Below are 20,747 nucleotides of genomic sequence, written 5' to 3' on the forward strand. Positions count from 1 at the left end.
GGGTAATAGGAGCCTATATAAGAAAAAGACCCCAAAATCGGGACAGCTGGTCACCCTAACCTCAACAACCAACCCACTCCACTCCCAAGCCCACAAGCACAGAGCTGGAAGTCATAGCCAAACCATAGAGACAGCGTCTATGCTTCCGGGGGAGATAGATAGGCTGCTGGCGGCGGTTGACGGACGCATGCGCAGTGATGGCGGCTCCTCTCTGCGTGTGCGGCGCTCGTTGGTAAAATAGCCGCATGCGCACTAGTGGCATGACTCCAGACCCAGGCGGAGAAGGAAACATGGCGGAGCCGGAGTGAGTGGTTAATTTGCGAGCGGGGGCTGGCAGGGAGGATCCGTTTCCATCCCCGGGGAGGGCGGCCCCGGGGATGGGAGGGCCCCGCAGCGCTACCGAGAAGCCGCCGGTGGGGGGAGGGGGTCTATGTGCCGTTGGGGCGGCGGGAGGGGACGCACGTGCGCGCGGCGTGGTGGGTTCCCGCGGGCAGTCCCGTATCTGCCTGGCGCTGAGCGCGGGACTGGACGGCACGGGCCAGGCCAGGCGCAGCGGGAGGGGCCCGTGAGGAAGCTCTGCCGGGTCCGGCGCTGATGCGGCGGCAGGGCCGGGGGCGTGACGGGTCTCGCTTGCCGTGTTCTCTTGCGTTAGACCCAAAAGGAAGATCCCGCTGGTGCCGGAGAACTTGCTGAAGAAGAGGAAGGCGTATCAGGCCCTCAAGGCCACCCAGGCAAAGCAGGCGCTGTTGGACAAGAGGAAGGTACGAGCCCTGTGACTGCAGGCACCCTGCGCTCTCCCCGGGGCAGCTGCTCCTTTGCTCATGCCTCTGCAGCTCGCCCCGGAGGTGGAGGCTTCTAAAGCACATTCTGCAGGAGTGTCCCCATGCGAGGCTGGGGAGGCACTTGTATGGGCTATTGCCTATGGAAAAGGCTCTGAGCGTTTCTGTAGTTTAATAGTTGGGGGGTGGGGTTGCCATGGAGAGTGTAGATGTGGGAGGAGGCACCGTTTCTAACGCACAGGATAAGGGATTGCTGTAAGGGAGCGGGGGGTGGCTGTTGTAATTGCTACGTGTATCCGTGGCCTGAGGATTTTATTTGTAGTTTACCAAGCTGAATTGCCAGCCAAAACCTGTCTACACTGGACAAAGAAGTGTTGCAGAAAACATGTTTGGTTCCCACATTGTGGTTTATGGACTAGTTACCTGTGGTCTATAGAGAGCTCATAGGTTGCACAGAAGCCCCAGAAGTCAAAGGGACTTAAGCACCTTCCTTAGGCTCCTAAATCTGGGCCAGTCTCTGCTCGGGATTAGCAATCATGACCCCTCTCCTGGAGTTACAAGCCTAAGCAATCATTTCTCAAGGAAAAATAGAGGAGGGAGTGATATCTTTCTCTTCTGCACCCCCATGTGCAGTAGTTAGAGCACTTGCCCAGGATGTGGGAAATCCAGGGTCAGTACCTCTATCTGCCTGATTTGGGTCAGGGAATTGAACTCCAGATATTTCATCTTCCAGGTGAGTGCCATAATTTCCAGCTAGTGGGTTTTCTGGAGTGGCTATCTCAGTCTCTCCTGTTGAAGCTGTTCTTACTTTGTATGAAATAATTATTAATTGGGACAGAGAACGAGTGCTTGATTAGAGCAGTGATTTTCAAACTTTTTTTTCTGGCGACCCAGTTCAAGAAAATGGTTGATGCCTGCGACGGAGGTGTATTGGGGAGGGAGGAGCGCTCAGGGCTGGGGCACAGGGTTACCCCAGGTGGCTCCTGGTCAGCGGGGGTGCTAAGGCAGGTTTCTTGCCTGTCCTGGCACCACGGACCATGCTGCGCCCTGGAAGTAGCCGCCGATGGCCGCAAGGCCAGCGGGGGGGGGGGGGGGTCGGCCCCCCCGCCGCTGGCCCTTTCTTTCATATACACCTTCTGAGAGAGCTGATCATCTCTCATCTTTCTGTATTTAGCACCAGAAGGGGAAGCAGATACAGTTTAAACGTATTGAGACATTTGTTCGAGATTCACGGCGCAAACATAGAGATGAGGTCCGGTTGAAGCGCATGGAACAGAAGCCTGGCCAAATGGTTCTACCTCAGGGACAGAAGTTGGCCTTTGTTGTACGGATTGCAGAGTAAGGAACTTCTTCTTTGATACCATTTCCTTCCTTTTGCTGGTTTTCCCTGTACTTGCCCAGGCTCATTTCCTGGTCTACACTTGCTGCAGTGGAAAAGAAAAGGCGGGGGTTATCAAGATTCAGCCCCCTACAAGTGATCATGGGGTGATGCCTGGGTGGGAGAAGTACTCTTACCAGTGTGGTTTCTCTAATTCAGGATTAAAGGGGTGAGTCCAAGGGTGCGGAGGGTGATAGAGATGCTGCGGTTGAGGAAGATTTTCAGTGGCACATTCATTAAACTGACTCCAGCGTCACTGAAGATGCTGCGCACTGTGGAGCCCTATGTAGCATGGGGGTGAGTAATCCTCTGATTTTCATAATACAGTGGTAAACTGTAAATATTATTCATAGTGGCTTTTTTATGTAGTTATTTTCCTCTTGGTTAGTTAGCTCTTTCTATTCAGTTCACAACTTTGGTGTCTTGATATCTAAAAAAGGTGTTGGGACCCTTTTCTATAAATATGCTTCAAATACTAGCACTTCTTATTCTGTGACATGACAGTGATGTAAGAGATCCCCTTGGTTAACTCTGTGCTGCACTGTTAATACCTCCCGCAGTAACAACCAGGTATTTGATTTTGTACAGACATCCCAATCTGAAATCTGTACGAGAGCTCATCCTGAAACGAGGTCAAGCAAAGATCAACAAGAAGAAGGTCCCTTTGACAGACAACACTCTGATAGAGGAGCATCTAGGTGAGGAAGAGGACCTAAAGGCAGTGAACTGAGGAAATTGGGGACCAGTGTTCCCTCTAATTTTTCCCATCCATATGCAGAATGAATTTTGTTATGTGCACCAATATGGAGGTGATGTGTGACAGATGACCTTCATATTGGTGTACATAACAAAATTCATGTGGTGAGGATGGGGCTAAGGGGTTCTGAGTGTGGGAGGGGCTCAGGGTTGGGGCAGAGGGTTGGCATACAGCGGTGTAAGGGCTCTGACTGGGGGTGTGGGCTCTGGGGTGAAGCCAGGGATGAGAGGTTTGGGGTGCAGGAGAGTGCTCCGGGGCTACAGTGGGGGGAGAGAGGACTCCCCCAGCTCTATCTCCCTGCAGCAGCTTTGGGGCTGGGGCTGCAAGATAGGCGCCCCTTCCCTGGCCCCAGCGGGTCTGGGCCATGTGGAGGGGCGCCCTGGCCGCGGCAGGTCTGGGTTGCCCCAACAGCAGCACGTTGGGGGCCGGGGGAGGGGTGCCCCTCCCCCAGCTGGTCCCCGGGCGAGTTCATTGAGCACCTGTGTGGCACTAAATAGGCTGCTGTGCAGCTTACAAGGAATTTAGGTGGGGGGGTCTATAACTTAAATGGTTTGCGATATATGGGGAGACTGCGACTCATTGAGAGAAGATGGAAATATCCGTGTGGAAATGTGAGGGTAGTCTGGTGAGGTGCAGAAGGATTTTATAGTTGTGCATCTCCTTATTTATTTTATTTATTTATGCCCTTCCTCCCCCAGGGAAGTTTGATGTCATTTGCCTGGAAGATCTTATTCATGAAATTTATTCAGCTGGGCAGCATTTCCGAGAAATCACTAATTTCTTATGGCCATTTCATCTCTCTGTTGCTCGCCATGCTGCACGTAACAAAGTGGGTTTCCTCAAGGAGATAGGTGAACCTGGGTACCGAGGCGAGGGAATCAACAAGCTCATACGTCAGCTGAACTAGTCAGGTGCGGAGTGGTTATTTCTTTCATGTACCATGGTGTTGATTGCTGTGGGTTCTGCAAATTATTCATACCATCTATTTCTTAAAAATATCTTGTGCTGGCCTCATACTTGACTATTGATTGTACAGAAATGACTGTCATAGCAGTGGGTAATTGAAGCTCTTGGAGTGAAAAGCTAGCAGTTTGTCAATGTGGGGATATTTAGCTTGCAAGCAAAGCACTTACAACTCTTCTGGGCACCATATAAATAAGACAGCACTGGATTGATATTTCTTAGGTTTGCCACTGTATTTTCCTTTAGACATCAGCAGTCTCACTGAACTCTTCCTTAGAAGCCAGACACTTTTTGTACTTGTCATGTTCTTAACAAAGCTGATAAATCTCTTTTCCTCCTTGTCATCTAGGGTCCATATGAGGATTTTAGGTTTTTGTCTCCTGCGCCATGCTGAACGTTTGTTCTTGCAGACTGTTGGAACTGAGCAATGTGACATTACATCTCCTGTCTGCTAACTTCTTCTGCCTTCAAGGAGAAATCATGCCTGAGGGAGATGGATTTAGTACTGTTCCTTCTCCAGGAAGAAGTCAGATTGCTATCCAATGTGAGCAAAAAGTGACTTGAACTTCCGGGGAGCAGAGCTTTCCTGTACATCTGATGAAACAGACATCACTAAAACAAATTTTTACTATTGTTGGTTTTACACCATCTTTCTTTTGAAGGATCTGTCCTTTGGAATGAACTTGTACCTGCAAACAAGGGGTTTGGAAGATGGGGTGGGGTTCCCCCACCATTATTTAATCCTTCATTGCAGCTGACTTGTGCCTGAGGATCTTGTGATTCAGCACTCCCAAATAGAATCAGTTTGTCTCTAGTGATCTGCACTTTCCTCCAGCTACAAATTTCCCTTAGTATCACAGTCACCTGGTAAGATGTTTATCCTTCCTGATGCACAGTTAAGGCTGAGGAGTGTATTGTAAATACATCCCTCAGTCACTGTTGCTGGGCAAGCTGCTAGCACTAAACAAACTAATAGATGTTCTAGAAATATTCTGAAGTAAGCAGACCATGTTTAGCCCCCTGCAAAAGTGGTGATCTGCTGCTGCTTGATCACAGGATGCCTTTTAGATTCTCCTAAATCAGACTTTACAGGGACTCACCATTTCCCTGAAAGGAAATCTTATTTGACCTTTACCTCATTGATTAAAGCTGTAAAGTCCTTTCTTACTCAGTGACTTTCAAATAAATTATCAAACTCTGCTGTAGATTGAGGTTAGTGTATGTGTAATAAATCAACAAGCAGGAGAGAGGAATTCAGGAGGGCAGTTTTCTTTGGTAAAACCGAGCTTCTGTCTGTACTGAACATGAGAATTGACTATCCCTAAACCTAACTAGTAGTGGCAGAAGAAATTGGAAAGTGGTGCTCTGATTGCAGTATGAAACTAAGTGGGATTACACTCCTTGGAGAGGAGTATCTATGCTGTCTTGCAGTCATTTGCAAAGGAAGTGCTTCTGAGCATGTCTTGCTGCTGCAGTTGCCAACCTGACCCATTTGGAAGGGGAGCGAATGGTGTTCTTAGAGTGTGTGAAAAGAGGAGGGAAGAGACCACTGCACTTCAGTAAAAATGATCTTTTCACATAACTTTGGGAACAAATGTTAGGGCATGGATAGATTTGTCATAGGCTGAACATGAAGTGATATTGGTAGTACATCTGTTTTCAATTCCTCTTAAAGTGGATGCGTTCATTTTTTCTCATCTAATAGAAAACAGTTCTTGTGCAGATCTTATTGAAGATTTGTATTGGACAGTAAGTGTCCGTCAACACTTGGGTTTGACTTAAGTCTTGCAAGATCTTGGGGAACAGCATGGGTCAGCGTACACTAGACTCAGAGTAAGGAGAATTGTGTTTTCTCCCATCTCTGACTTTCTTTGTGGTCTTGGGTAAGTTGGCTCCTCTCTGTCTCAGTTTCCCAATCTGTAAAATGAGAACAGTTATATTTGAGATCTATGGATAAAAACACTGGAGTATTGCTATGGATGCATAAAAACAAGTGAAGAAATTTTGGACCTTTTTTTACGGTATGCTTTACTCCTGTAATGCAAATTTCCTTTACTTGAAGTCTGTAAAGCTTTTGAATTTTTCTATTACTGTCATACATCATGTAACTCCTCTTTAAAAAAAAATTCTTTTTCTTATTTCTTCTTCCACACATGACGTAGGCCTTAGCCACTTGTAACTTCATTTTCTGTTAAATAGTTCCATCAGAAACCTCATGGATGTGTTAAATTAGTAAGCTTATAATGTTAATTGCTCTAAACATGTCCACATGGGGAATTTGCAGGAGTTTATCTTAAATTAGTTTTTAAACTGATGCAAATCCCTGGGTGGATGTTCTTTTACATTGAGTGGTTTATCAGTTTAGGATAAAACAAAATAAACCTGGTTTAAATCAAAGTAAGTGTCCATGCAGCCTTTTTGCACTGATTTATCTACATTGGTTTAAAATTATATCAGTTAAAGCATTGCAGCTTTCTAGTGTAGACATGCCCTTAGTCTGAGGCTTTTTGCCTCCCACCTTTGGGTCAGAGGCAGTAATGTATTAAAAAGTGAGACAGGGCAATGTTTTTTGCATCTGCTTATTATGCAAACAGCAGTGATGAAAGCAGGGAGCTGAACCTAAGAACCTCTGTTTTGGGATTCCCTAGCGCAAGTATTGAATCTACTTCATTCATTTTTAAATCATGAAAGCAGGGTGTTTGACAAAAATCAAGCAGAAGTGGATCTTCTTAGACCACGCGTATTGTAAAGTGAACAAAAATGCAGAAAAGCTTTGCAAATCACCTTTAAGAGGTTATCTGGCTTTTTCTTGGACTATAAGATTTTCAGTAAAATTCTTAGTCTAGAGCAATGCATATTTATACCACACACGTAGAGAACTCCAACGGAGAAACCAAGCGAGAATCTGATTTTTTAGATCATATGTAATTAACAAGATCTAATCCAGCATTCAGATTTTACTCTGTATTTCAATACAGCTTGATCCTCCATATTCTCAGCCACAGGTCAATCAATGGGACTCTGATTCAACCAGTGGGTCACTGCAGACTAACATCATACTTTCCTTAGAATGCAGTGTATACACGAGGATCAGATCCAATCACAGCATAAATGTTGTGATGAATTCAGAACCTAAACTTCATGCAAACAGGTATGCCAAAGCCTTATAAAAGAGAGAGGTTCCCCAAGTCAGATTTGTTTTAGTGGTAACTATTGAAGCTGTCTCATTCTGTAGACAAATTAATTAGACATCAGTAGACAGAGTGAGAAATCCAGCTGGTGAATATCTACTAACTTCCAAACCAGGCTGGCAGTAGTTGGAAGACCCATAACAAAGTATCGGGCTAAAATAAAACAGCTTGAGAATTTATGCTCAATCTGGCTAATTTCCTAGTAGAAAACTATTTTCATTTACATGTATATATGTAGTTTTGAGCATTGAAACATGACAGGATTCATTGTGACTCAGTTACTTTATATGAAGGAGAGAGAACCACTGTGTAAAAGAACTGCCACAGCATCTAAAGAATGCAAAGAGTAATTGTCAGCAGAGACAAGCTGACCAAATTGAGTTTGGGTGTGCCTGTGTGTGGGGGTGGGCCCTTATTTTTTTGTCTCAAGTGATAGAGCTTCTTTGCCTACAAACTGTGGGGTCCAGGTTTGAATCTTCCTGCAGTTACAAGGCACAGGAGATATGCTCCCCAAGCATGACTAGCAGCTGCCAGAACCAACATGGATTAAAACAGTGGCTCTCAAACTTTTTTACTGGTGACCTCTTTCACATAGCAAGTCTCTGAGTACAACCCCCCTTATAAATTTAAAAACACTTAATATATTTAACATAACTATAAATGCTGGAGGCAAAGCGGGGATTGGGGTGGAGGTTGATGGCTTGCGACCCCGCCCCCCATGTAATAACCTCCCAACCCCCAGTTTGAGAACTCCTGGATTAAAAGAATGTTGTCCATACTTGGTCAGACCAATGGCCCATCTAGCTCAATATCCTGTCTTCCAACAGTGCCAGCACAAGATGCTTCAGAGGGGATGAATGGAACATGGCAATTATCAAGTGATCCATCCCCTCGTCCACTCCACTTGACTTCTGGCAGTCAAAGGTTTAGGGACATCCAGTGCATGAGGTCGCATCCCTGACCATCTTGGCTAATAGCCATTGATGGATCCATCCTCTATGAATTTATCTAACTCTTTTTTGAACCCAACTACATTTTTGGGCATCACAATATCCCCTGGCAATAAGTTCCACAGGTTGATTGTGTGTTATGTGAAGTACTTGTTTGTTTGTTTTAAACCTGCTGCCTATTAATTTCATTGGGTGAGCCCTGGTACTTATGTGAAGAGGTAAATAACACTGCCTTATTTACTTTCTCTACACCATTCATGATTTTATAGGTCTCTTGTTATGTCCCCCTATAGTTATCTCTAAGGCCTGGTCTACACTACGAGTTTAGGTCGACTTTAGCCGCGTTAATTTGAATTTAGCCTGGACACGTTCACACGATGAAGCCCTTTCTTTCGACTTAAAGGGCCCTTTAAACCGGTTTCTTTACTCCACCTCCGACGAGGGGATTAGCGATAAAATCGGCCTTAGGGGGTCGGAATTGGGTTAGTGTGGACGGAATTCGACGTTATTGGCCTCCGGGAGCTATCCCAGAGTGCTTCATTGTGACCGCTCTGGACAGCACTCTCAACTCAGATGCACTGGCCAGGTAGACAGGAAAAGCCCCGTGAAAGTTTGAATTTCATTTCCTGTTTGCTCAGTGTGGAGAGCACAGGTGACCACGCAGAGCTCATCAGCACAGGTAACCGTGATGGAGTCCCAGGATCGCAAAAGAGCTCCAGCCTGGACCGAACGGGAGGTACGGGATCTGCTCGCCATATGGGGAGATGAATCTGTGCTGGCCGAACTCCGAAGCAGTAAACGAAATGGCAAAATATTAGAAAAGGTCTCCAAGGCCATGAAGGACAGAGGCCATAACAGGGACGCACAGCAGTGCCGCGTGAAAATTAAGGAGCTAAGGCAAGCCTACCACAAATCCAGAGAAGCAAACGGAAGGTCCGGGGCTGAGCCGCAAACATGCCGCTTCTACGCGGAGCTGCATGCCATACTAGGGGGTGCAGCCACCACTACCCCAACCGTGTGCTAGGAGTCCCTCACTGGAGAATCACACAGGGAAGCGGGTTCGGGGTACGAGGAAGATGAGGATGGAGATAATATAGATAGCTCACAGCAGCAAGGAAGCGGAGAAACCGGTTTCCCCAACAGCCAGGATATGTTTATCACCCTGGACCTGGAACCAGTAACCCCTGAACTCACCCAAGACCCTGTGGGCACACAGGGGACCTCTGGTGAGTGTACCTTTGTAAATATTACACATGGTTTAAAGTCTTTTTAAAGTCCCAGTCTTTTTAATCTCTCCTCATATGGAAGTTGTTCCATACCCCTAATCATTTTTGTTGCCCTTCTCTATACTTTTTCCAATTCTAATACATTTTTTGAGATGGGGTGACCAGAAGTGCACACAGTACTCAAGGTGTGGATGTACCAGGGCTTTATATATAGTGGCATTATATTTTCTGTCTTCTCTATCCCTTTGGTTTCTAATATTCTGTTGGCTGTTGTGACTGCTGCTGCAACTGAGCAGATGTTTTCAGAGAACTATCCACAATGACTCCAGGATCTTTGAGTAGTAACAGCTAATTTATTTTATATGCATTATTTAATATGCATAGTTTTTGTTTTCCAATGTGCATTACTTAGAATTCAATGTTGATGAGTGCAATCAGCCATTTTGATGCCCACTCATCCAGTTTTGTGAGAGTTCTTTGTAGTCAACTTTTGTCTTAACTATCTTGAGTAATTTTGTATTGTCTGCAAATGTGATCGCCTCACTGTTCACCCCCTTTCCCAAATCATTTATGAATACATTGAACAGCACTAGTCCAGTACAGATACTTAGGGGACCCTGCTATTTACCTCTCTCCATTCTGAAAACTGACCATTTATTCCTCCCCTTTGTTTCCTATCTTTTAATCAGTTATTGCTCCATGGGAGGACCTTCCTTCTTATCCCATGACTGCTGACTTTGTTTAAGAGCCTTTGGTGTGGGATCTTGTCAAAGGCTTTCTGAAAGTCTCAGTACACTATCAACTGGATCACCCTTGTCCATGTGCTTGTTGACACCCTAAAAGAATTCTAATAGACTGGCGAGGCATGATTTCCCTTTAAAAAAGCTGTCAGCTCTTCCCTGATATCATGTTCATCCATGTGTCAGATAATTCTATTCTTTATTATAGTTTCCACCAATTTGCCTGGTACTGAAGTTAGGCTTACCGGCCTGTAATTGTCAGGATTGCTTCTGGAGCCTTTTTTAAAAAAATCAGTGTCACATTAGCTATTTTCCACTCATCTGATACAGAGGCTGATTTAAGCAGTAGGTTACATGCCACAGATGGAAATGGGCCATTTTCATTACCACTACAAACAGTTCTTTTTCCTCTCCTGCTGATAATAGCTCACCGTAATTGATCACTCTCCTTATAGTGTGTATGGTACACCCATTGTTTCATGTTCTCTCTCTGTGTGTGTGTGTATATATAGATAGATTTATATATATATATCTTCCTACTGTATTTTCCACTGCATGCATCCGATGAAGTGGGTTGTAGCACACGAAAGCTTATGCTCAAATAAATTTGTTGGTCTCTCTAAGGTGCCACAAGTACTCCTGTTCTTTTTGCGGATACAGACTAACACGGCTGCTACTCTGAAACATGCCACAGATGATAGTTCTTCAGTTTCACTTTTGAGTTCCTTCAGCACTCCTGGGTGAATACCATCTGGTTCCAGTGACTTATTACTGTCTTATCAATTTGTTCCAAAACCTCAGTCTGCGACAGTTCCTCAGATTTGTCACCCAGAAAGGATGTTTCAGGTATATCAATCTTCACTGCAGAGGATGTGAGGGAGACTGATGCAAAGTATTCATTTAGCTTCTCCGCAATGACCTTTTTTTCCTTGAGTGATCCTTTAGCATATAGCACGGGGTGGGCAAACTATGGCCTGCAAGCCGTTTTAAGCCAGCTCGCAAGCTCCCGCAGGGTCTGGGGCCATACTATGCGGCCCGGTCCCGCTCCAGCCAGGGCACTGGGTCGGGGGCCGCACCATGCAGCTCAGCCCTGCTCTGGCGCTCCAGCCTGGGCGCTGGGTTGGGGGCCGCACCACAGGGCTCCTGGAAGCAGCCCATGGTCCCACTCTGGCGCTAGCAGGGTCGGGGGCCGTTCCAAGCATAGGAGCCGGAGAAGGAACATGCCACTGCTTCTGGGAGCTGCTTGAGGTAAGCGCTGCTCAGAGCCTGCATCCCTGAGCCTCTCCCCGTGCCCCAGCCCTGATCCCCCTCCCACTCTCCAAACCCCTCAATCTCAGCCCGGAGCACCCTCCTGCACCCCAAACCTCTCATCCCCAGCACCAACCCAGAGCCCACACCCCCAGCTGCACCCCTTCCCACACCTGCCCCAGCCCTAATGCTCAGTCAGTAGTACTGACTGGACACCCAAAGTCCAGTTACTGGAGGCAGGGAGGTGCCTGGTCCTCACCTGCTTCAGCCCTCACTCAGCCAGGGCTGTCTCCTACCTGTATATGTGTGTGTGTGGGGGGGGACACGCTACAGCTCCCGGCTCTGCAGGCGTGTCCTCCTGACCTGGGCAGAAAGAGGGGTTGTGGGGAGAAGCAGTGAGAGACATGGGGGTGGGTAGGAAGAGGAGCGAATGTGGGGCAGGGCCTCAGGGGGGAAAGAGGTGGGGAGGTTCTGGTAGTCCTGCTGGAGAGTGTCCAATTTTTAAATATTACAAAGTTGGCAACCCTATCACCTCTTGGACCAGATTCTGTGTACCACTTAAGACTAAATCAAGAATTGCCTCTCCTTTTGGGAGTTCCAGGACTAGCTGCTCCAAGAAAGTCATTAATGGTGTTGACGTTTTATCTGTGCATCCCATCCTGGTTTTCTAGTTTTGTAGGCTCTGTAATCTCCCTGAGTATTCCACAATCGCCATCACCAGTCTGATCAGGTAGTCAGTAGTATATTCCTACTGTTACATTCTTATTATTCAAACATGAAATTTCTTTCCATAGAGATTGTGCTACAGTTTGATTCACTTAGGATTTTTTCTGACTCTATGCTTTCTTTCACTTATAGTACCACATTCCCCCTCAGAACAACCTACTCAGTCGTTCCTATATATTTTGTACATTCGTATTACAGTATCCCATTGATTATCATTTCAAGTTGCTATAATATGTCTTATTATTATTGTATCAATGTCCTCATTAGTACCAGGCACTCAAGTCACCCTTAGTATTTAGATTTTTAGCTTCTACAAGCAGTTATAAATTATTGCATTTATATGAACAATATCCCTTGGGAAAAATTCAATTTTCCACAGCACTGTTTCCCCACGACCTTGTTTGAAAAATTACTTAAGTGGTGATACATGAAAAAACTGCCCAAATGATTTCAAATAGGAATTACCAGGGGACAGATCAGGGACAGTTTGTTTGTTTTAATGTTCTGTCTCAAAGTGGCTGTCACTGGATGCCCCAGAAACCATCCATCGATTAACCTGTTTCTAGCTGCTCTTTCTGTCCAGCTCCCACTAAGTGTTAAATTTACCTCCTGAAGTATGAGTAAGTATATTCCTAATTTTCTGTAATCCTACAATAACTTTTATCATATACTGTGTAATGCTTTTTCTAAATTCTAAACTTTTGGCATCAATAGTACCTTGTGGTAATAAGTTCTACAAGATAATTATTCTCTCCTGTAAAGAGAGTTTCATTTTATCAGTTATTTTGTGTTTTTTAAATTTGTGGATATCTTTGTATTATGAAAGAGGCCCTCTGTACCTTCTCTATGCCCATCATTATCTGTATACCTCTATTATGGCCTCTCTCTAACCTACAGTCCCAGTCTTTCAATCTCTTCCCTCTGGAAATCTTTCCATGACTGATAATTTTTATGCTTGTTTGAACTCTATTTAAGATATAATTCAGCACTTAAAAGCCCCCAGTTAACATTTTCTGAAGAGGCAGAAATTTTGAATATCTACATGAAATAGCTGATAAGTGAATAATATAAAACTGGAAAAGCAAAAACTGTTTACCCATTGCAGCCACCCAGATTTCCTCAGGAATTCCCTTCTGTTAAACTTTACAGCTTTGATGACCTCTAGTGGAAAATAAACAAGGTACAGTAGCAGAGCTGTGTGGTTTTGTTTTTCATGTAATAATAAAACTACAAGGAATGTAAAGGAACCCTACTTTAATGCAATAGGGTTACAAATATAAAACCAAAAGACAGGGAAAGCAAGGATTTTCTGCAGTAACCCTAACTCAGCCACATTGCACATGGTATCAACACGACATTTTAAGAGGCTTATTTAGAGAGAGAGATACCAGCAGAAATTTAAGTAATGAGTAATCTTACAATGAAAGCAGTGTTTTCACTACTTGGGATGTTTAAAGTTAGGACTACACAGAATAGAAAATGTAGTATGTGTAACCCAGAAAAAATACTGAGGAATAGCCCTGTTCTGGTATAGGGAGGGGTTAATAGGTAACCTGATAGGTTTTTTCCATCTCTAACTTCTAGTTATATTATAAAATCAGTTTTTTTGTTTGACAGAAGTCCCAAATCTTCACCAGAAAAATATTTTAAGTTTTTTCTCTATGCCAGAGCTCAGAATCACCTCAACTGTATGCATACCTTATTTTCATTTCATATTTCTAGTTATACTTAGCAAAACCATTGTAAACCTGAGCTGGCCTTCTGACTGTTTCAACAGCAATATAAGAATGATTAAACTTTGGATTAATACTGAATTTTGAGTTATTCCTTTCAGCAGAATTTTATAAAATGTAAGTCAGCAGTGAGCACTTGCTGTCAGATACAGTTAACCAGGCAAAGGCGGTTACAGCTGTACTTACATAGAACCAAATTGGCTTATCAGCGTGCCGAGGCCTATTGTCTATAGACAATGAAAGATTCAATAAAAAAGGCAAGGACCTTTTCTGTTGTAATTAGGAACGGACAATCACTCAGGTCCAGATTTTTAAAGGTATTTAGGTGCCTACAGATGCAGACAGGCTTTTGAAAATCCCACCTGATGCCTGACTGGCTTTAGGTACCTAAGTACCTTTAAAAACTTGGCCCAAGGGATTGATAGCCAAGTCAGTGTGATATGTCAAGATGCTCCCTTATCTTTTCCAAGATTCTTCATTATTTTTAGTACTTATGTGCCTAGTATGGTGGTGCAGAAATGCTGAAAAAAGAAAAGCCCATGACTGTATAGGCAGAAGCACACTTATACATGTGCACACAAAACTCACCTATATTAGAATGTTAAGGTTGCAAAGTCACATACTCAAAAGTTAAGAAATGCCAGAATTAAGGTTGCCTGTGCCTTCATTTGTTCCCTATGTATACATGCATTTTGAAAATCTTTAATTACATGATCACAAACTTTTTTTTTCTACAGGATCTCTCCATCATTCTCTGCTAAGTTGCCACCTAGAGCAGGGGTCGGCAACCCTAGAGCAGGGGTCGGCAACCTTTCAGAAGTGGTGTGCCGAGTCTTCATTTATTCACTCTAATTTAAGGTTTCGCGTGCCAGTAATACATTTTAATGTTTTTAGAAGGTCTGTTTCTATAAGTCTATAATATATAACTAAACTATAGTTGTATGTAAAGTAAATATGGTTTTTAAAATGTGTAAGAAGCTTCATTTAAAATTAAATTAAAATGCAGAGCTCCCCGGACCGATGGCCAGGACCTGGGCAGTGTGAGTGCCACTGAAAATCTGCACGTGTGCCATAGGTTGCCTACCCCTGCCCTAGAGAAACCTAAAATACCTCGGTGCCTAAATTTCTTCCTCGCAACAGGCATACTGCTGCTTCGGCCTGAGGCCAGTGCCTATCACAAACATAAAAGCTGCAGTGGGATCCTCAAACCAGGTGAATACAGGGCCGGCTCCAGGCACCAGCAAACCAAGCAGGTGCTTGGGGCGGCACATTTTCAGGGGTGGCATTCCAGCCAGCTTTTTTTTTTGCGCTTGGGCAGCAAAAGCCTAGAGCCAGCCCTGACAGCAGCAGCGGGTCCTGCACGGGGGGCACCCTAGGGCTGCTGCAGTTCGGGTCGGAGAGCAGTGCCCGCACCTTATGGCCAGGCAGGCTCCGAGCGTGGGACACTCAGGCTGGGGGCCGCCCCTCGGGGCACACGGAGCCACCTGCAGGTGCCGCAGGGCGGCCGACCCCCAGTGCCGCAGCCGGGGCTGGGCAAAGCAGCCAGAGCCGCCCAGGGACTGCGGCAGGGCGGCCAGGAACAGCAGCAGGAGCGGGGCCATAGAGGGTGGGACACTGCCGTGTGGGGCCCACATCCCGCTCTCCGGGGCTCCGCTCCCTCTGGGGCTGCCCTGCCCTGGTGCCCAGCCCCTTGCTGAGGCGGTCCCCCGGCTCTGTCCTCCCCAGTCCCGGCTGGTCCTGGAGGCGGGAGCCCCAGCTGGAGGGACCCTGGGCTGAGGCGCGGCCTGGGAGCCCCACTGCTTACCCTGACCCTGCCAGCGCTGGACCGGCTGGAGGCGAGGGGGGGAGCGGGCGGAGTCAGCACTGGTGGGGGGGAAGCCCAGCGCTGGGGTGGCAGGCGGTGCGGGTGGGGTGGAGAGGAGAGCCCAGAGTTATGGGTGGGGTGGGGTGGGGGGTAGAGCCCAGGGTTGGGATGGCAGGGGGTGTGGGTGGGGTGGGGGGGAGAGCCCAGGGCTGGGGTGGGGGGCAGCCAAAATTTTTTTTGCTTGGGGCGGCAAAAAACCTAGAGCTGGCCCTGGGTGAATATAGGCATTGCCCGCGCATCTTGCCTGCAGGGGCCAATCCAGTAGGTCATCTTAAAGCATGCCTTCCTCCACACAAAATGGAGTAAGAGAAGGCAGCCCCCCCTTATAACTTTTTTAGCCTAATCATTAGGGCACTCTCACAGGATGTGGGAGATCCTAGTTCAGTTCCCCTTGCTGTCTGATGAGAAGGGATTTGAATATGGCTTTCCCACCTCTCAGGTGAATGCTTTAACCTGAATGGACTACAGGATGATTCTCTCTCTCTCTCTCTCTCTGTAGCCCAATGCATAATTAGTAATTTATACACAATGGGCCAGCTACATCAGTTAAAGGCTGAGAGAAGGCCCCTCTGCCCCACCCCAATATCCCATAGTTTGGTGGTTAGTAGTAACCTGAGAATTGGGGAGCACAAGTTCAACTTCCTTCTCATCAGGAACAGGGCTGGTGAACCAGGGTGTCTCACATCAGTGCCTGAACTACTGGGCTATAAGGGAGGTTGTCTTTCTCTCCCCTCCCAGCTATTTTGTGCAGAGTTAGGTGTGGTCTGGAAACATCTGGCAGATCAGGCACTACAGCAGAGATAGGTGTATGGGGATAAGAACGATTATCTTCATTTCATGGCACTAAAGTCCTTTTGTAGATTTGGGCCTTGGGCTTTATAGGATGCTCATCACTATAGTAGCTATGTGGAAATTAACAATTCTGTCCCCAGCGCAGGCTTTGAATAGTATGCAATAAGTAAGGCATGGGGCCACACATTGAACTATAAAGGAGAAAACAAAATAGTGAATAGCTACTTAAGTGCATACTGTCCAGACCGATTAAGGCCAAAAGTGTTCAATAATTTTGGATGCCTAATTAAGAGGTCTGAGACCTGATTTTTCAGAGTACTTAGCATTATTTGGCAAATAATATGTTCAAAGCACATCTATTTATTTCAGTTAGCAGCTGTGGGTGCTTAGCACTTCTGCAACTCAGACCCCAGGATTTCAAGTTGGACCCTAGGAAAAGAGGTGCACATATACTGAAAGAGTTTGGTGTAAGTGACTTATCTAGCATCACATAGGAACTCTGAAGCAGAATCCAGTTCTCTAGGGCAGCATTCAACTACCTTAACCATGAAACCATCCTTCCTCCTCCTACAATCCCCTGCCTCATTCACTACGTACCTTCCAATTTCTGCAACAAATGAGGCATGTGGTCCTAAAGACAAGCCCCCTTCACTACATAGCCCTGATTCATAGCCAGAGCAGTTCCATTCTGTGTACTAAATGAGATGAGGGAGCTGTGGGGGAAAAAATAGTATGTGCTCATATAATTAGACTATCATAATGTGCATGCACAAAGGTGGGAAAATAGAAAGCACAGGCAACCTTAATTCTGGCAACTCCTAATGTTTGATGCCTTGACTTTGTAACCTTTAATGTTTGTTTAATGTACTTTATGGGGTATAATTTCCTAGGTGTTTTTAAAAAAAAAAACCTGAATAAAACAGGAATTACCTCATGTGGCATGACATTAACATCCATCTGTAGCACTAGCACATTGGAACCAAGAGATCCACTGTACAACTCAGCAGTAATAGGTAGGTTGCCAGCATTAGAGGGATGAGAGCCATTTTGTCAGTGGACTTCATAGAATAGCAGGGTTAGAAGGGACCTCAGGAGGTCACCTAGTCCAACCCGCTACTCAAAGCAGGACTACTCCCCAGACAGATTTTTGCCCCAGATCCCTAAATGGTCCCCTCAGGGATTGAACTCACAATCCTGAGTTTAGCAGGCCAATGCTTAATCCACTGAGCTATCCTTCCCCCCTGAGCACTTTACACACATGCTGATTGTGTTATGTTCATACAAAGCACACGGGATCTTTATAGAGGAAGGTAAATACGCACAGCATTTATTGAGAATACCACAGTTAGCATATGCTTTACACACACACACACACACACACACACACACACGCACACTCTCTCTCTCTCTCTCCTGCCAGTGATGTTTATAGTTATCAGTCCAGAGTCTGGATCAAGCTAGTGGCCAGCCAGATTGGTTGCAGAGGGGAGTGGGGCTCTATCGGTCACAATCCGATGCTCCTGGAGTGGGGCAAGACGAACCCAAAGTCCTCTGGCCAAGCACCCTGTTCTTATAGGTTTTTTCCCTCTGTTGAAGCCTATGGATTTTGCTATGTCAGTTTGTGACCGGTTACTACTTAATTGGTGTAAACATTCCACTACACCTTGAGAGGGTCATCCTGTCCTTTGTTCCGATTTAATCAATTGTCGTTAGGGGTGCCAGCCTTTACCTCAGGGTCGTCAATCTGCCCTTCATTATGGATGCTCTTTGATGTCCTCTAAGTCTCTTCACTCCTTCTTCCTTGACTCTGGCTATAACAATAGCCTTCACACCTTATCTTTTCCTGATGCATACATTCCTCATTCACACAAACAGATGGAGAATACAAACAGTAGTATTTTATATCGAGCAACAAGGCATTACAAATTAAACCTTGCTAAGTTTTACAATCAATAACCAAGACAATTTACATCGAGACCCAGGCCTTCAATGTTCCTCTAATCTACTTAACAGAGAATCCTGTCTCTTACTTACTAAAACCTTAAAACAAAGAAATGTATATTTAACTAGAGTGCCTATATTGTAATACATATAGGAAACCATAGTAGACATTATAACTTATCCTAAAACAAAAGGGTGACCATAATCAGTCATAAGGATTGTTCTGGTCTGTAATTCCTTTCTGCTATTCAAAAAGGGTGGCTGACAGGATGAAATCAAATCATACATTAATTCTCATAGTACATTATAAAATCCAGCTCCTACAATTGCAGAGGAATGGTGAGATGCCTAGAACTTGGCTTTCATTCCAGGCTCCATCAGGGAGTGTGCTCTAATTCAGCAGTTCTCAAGCAGGGGACCGAGGCCCACCCTGGGGGGCTGCGAGCAGGTCTCAGGGGGTCTATCAATCAGGGCCAGCATTATACTCACTGGGGCCTAAGGCAGAAAGCTGAAGCGCTGCTGCCCCAAGTCCCACCACCTGGGGCTGAAGCCTGAGTAACAGCTTTGTGGGGCCCCTGGCAATTGCCCTGCTTCCTACCCCCAATGCTGGCCTTAGCTTTTATATGCAGAAAAAGGTGTTGTGGCACAGGTGGCCCATGGACCTTTTATAGCATGTTGGGGGAGGCCTCAGAAAGAAAAAAGTTGAGAACCCCTGCTCTAATGGGCACAAACTATTCTGCCCATTCCCCTCAATCTTGACCTCTTCTCCCCCCCCCCATCCCCACAACTTGTCTGTCCTACCTCATCCCCACTCCTTGCTCAGTCTGTCCCAACTCCCACTCTTCCCCCAATCTACTCCTTTCCGCAGAGCTGATCATCTCATCCCCTCTGTATTCAACTCATGCACTGGGAGAAAAGGAGACAGTCTCCCTGTTCTTACTGGCTGCTGGCCTGCAAATACCAGGAGCTGCAATTGCAGGAAAAGTCCTGCTCCCCCTACCCAGAGCACACTCAGATACTGTGTAGGGATGGCACTTGCACAGTCAAGTCACATGTAGGGAGCTGAGAGGAGCTCAATGCATATAGAACCCACTGATTTTTCCAAGGGCTTATAATTTGGACAAATGGGAGCAGATTTTCATAGAAATAGCAAAAAAAAAAAAAAAGCTTGAGCTCATACCTTGGCCAAATTGAAAGTCAGCTATAAAGAACAAGGCCATTAAAGTTTCAACAAAATCATTAAGATTATATTTTAACATGGTGTAAAAACAAAAGTTTTCCCCTAATTTCATTCTCAGAAACTGGACTGTTTTGTCATAAACTTTCTAAAAAAGGTCAGCCCGCTAGGATATAAAAATTTCATTTCAAACCACTAAAGTTTGAGAAAGTTATGAGCGACTAAAGCAGTGTTTCCCAAATGTGGCCACCAGGGGCTTTTTTTTGTGGCCACATCATCCTGGGCTGTGCTTGTGGGTGGGGGAGAAGCAGTGGCCCCTCTCCCAGGGCCACCAGCGGGGGGTTGGCCCGGTCCCCCTCCAGAACCACAAATGCTGCAGGTCAGGCTGCTGGTGAATGCCTCACATTCTCGAGGGCGGGTGGGCAGTCTTCAGCCATGGGGCTTTAGGCTCCATCCACACGATAGCTGGCTCTGGTCCCAGGCTCACCACCCACGTCCCCCTGCATACCGCCACATCCAGGGTTTAATTTGGCCCAGGGCTTTTCACGGCAGCAGACTTACTAGCTAGCACTTTTTTTTTTAAAAAAGCAACCAAAAAAACCAAAAGAAACAACAACAAAAAAAGACAAGAACATGCAAAATACCTTATTTGTGTTTCTATTCTGTTTGGTCCCGTAAAGAATAGAGACCATTATACATTATTTTTATTAGTGAGTCTGAAAAACCCCTAAATAAATAAATTACAATGATTTGGACATTATATGTGCATATTTGTGTGTTTTTCGTAAAGTTAATTATTTTAGGTAAAATTGTCAGCGCGGCCACCACCAAGAGTTGGTGGCTGCACTCTGAGGCCATGTGGCTGGTTTTGTACCTCGTCGACCCCTTGAGTCAGGGGTGTGTGTGTGTAGGGACGAGTAGTAACCCCACCTCTCTACACCTATGTGTTTTTAACCCCCCCCCGGTAGTCAGCACAGTGCGTCCCAATGGCCAGGGTCTGTATACTGCCTCTCCCCAAGTGGGATAATGTGGCCTAGTAGCCGGAGTCCATGCAATGTGCCCCTAGGGCAGTGCAGCCCAATGGCCGGAGTCCATCTAACTCCCCCTCCTCGAGTGGGAGAGCGCAGCCTAGCGGCCGGAGTCCATGCTGCCCCCTTTTGAAGGCAAAACAGGGGTAAGGTAACTGGGACCGTTGCAAGGGGGCGGTGGCCCCTAGTAAGGGGGCTCAGGCCCTGACAGTGATGGAGCGGTCCACCACAGGGTCAGTGGGGAATCCTACTAA

At 45.9% G+C, this 20,747-nt stretch overlaps 1 protein-coding gene across 1 annotated transcript; it reads left to right on the forward strand.

Moving 5' to 3' along the window:
* Nucleotides 1-245: 245 nt before the first annotated feature.
* Nucleotides 246-6,241, forward strand: RPL7L1 (ribosomal protein L7 like 1). Its single transcript, XM_065404929.1, has 7 exons — nt 246-304; nt 653-761; nt 1,954-2,117; nt 2,317-2,454; nt 2,746-2,855; nt 3,613-3,825; nt 4,227-6,241. The coding sequence occupies exons 1-6, from the start codon at nt 246-248 to the stop codon at nt 3,819-3,821; spliced, it is 789 nt and encodes a 262-aa protein (XP_065261001.1). The 3' UTR covers nt 3,822-3,825; nt 4,227-6,241.
* The last annotated feature ends 14,506 nt before the right edge of the window (nt 6,242-20,747 follow it).

Source organism: Emys orbicularis, chromosome 5, assembly GCF_028017835.1.
Source record: "Emys orbicularis isolate rEmyOrb1 chromosome 5, rEmyOrb1.hap1, whole genome shotgun sequence".
NCBI lineage: Eukaryota > Metazoa > Chordata > Testudines > Emydidae > Emys > Emys orbicularis.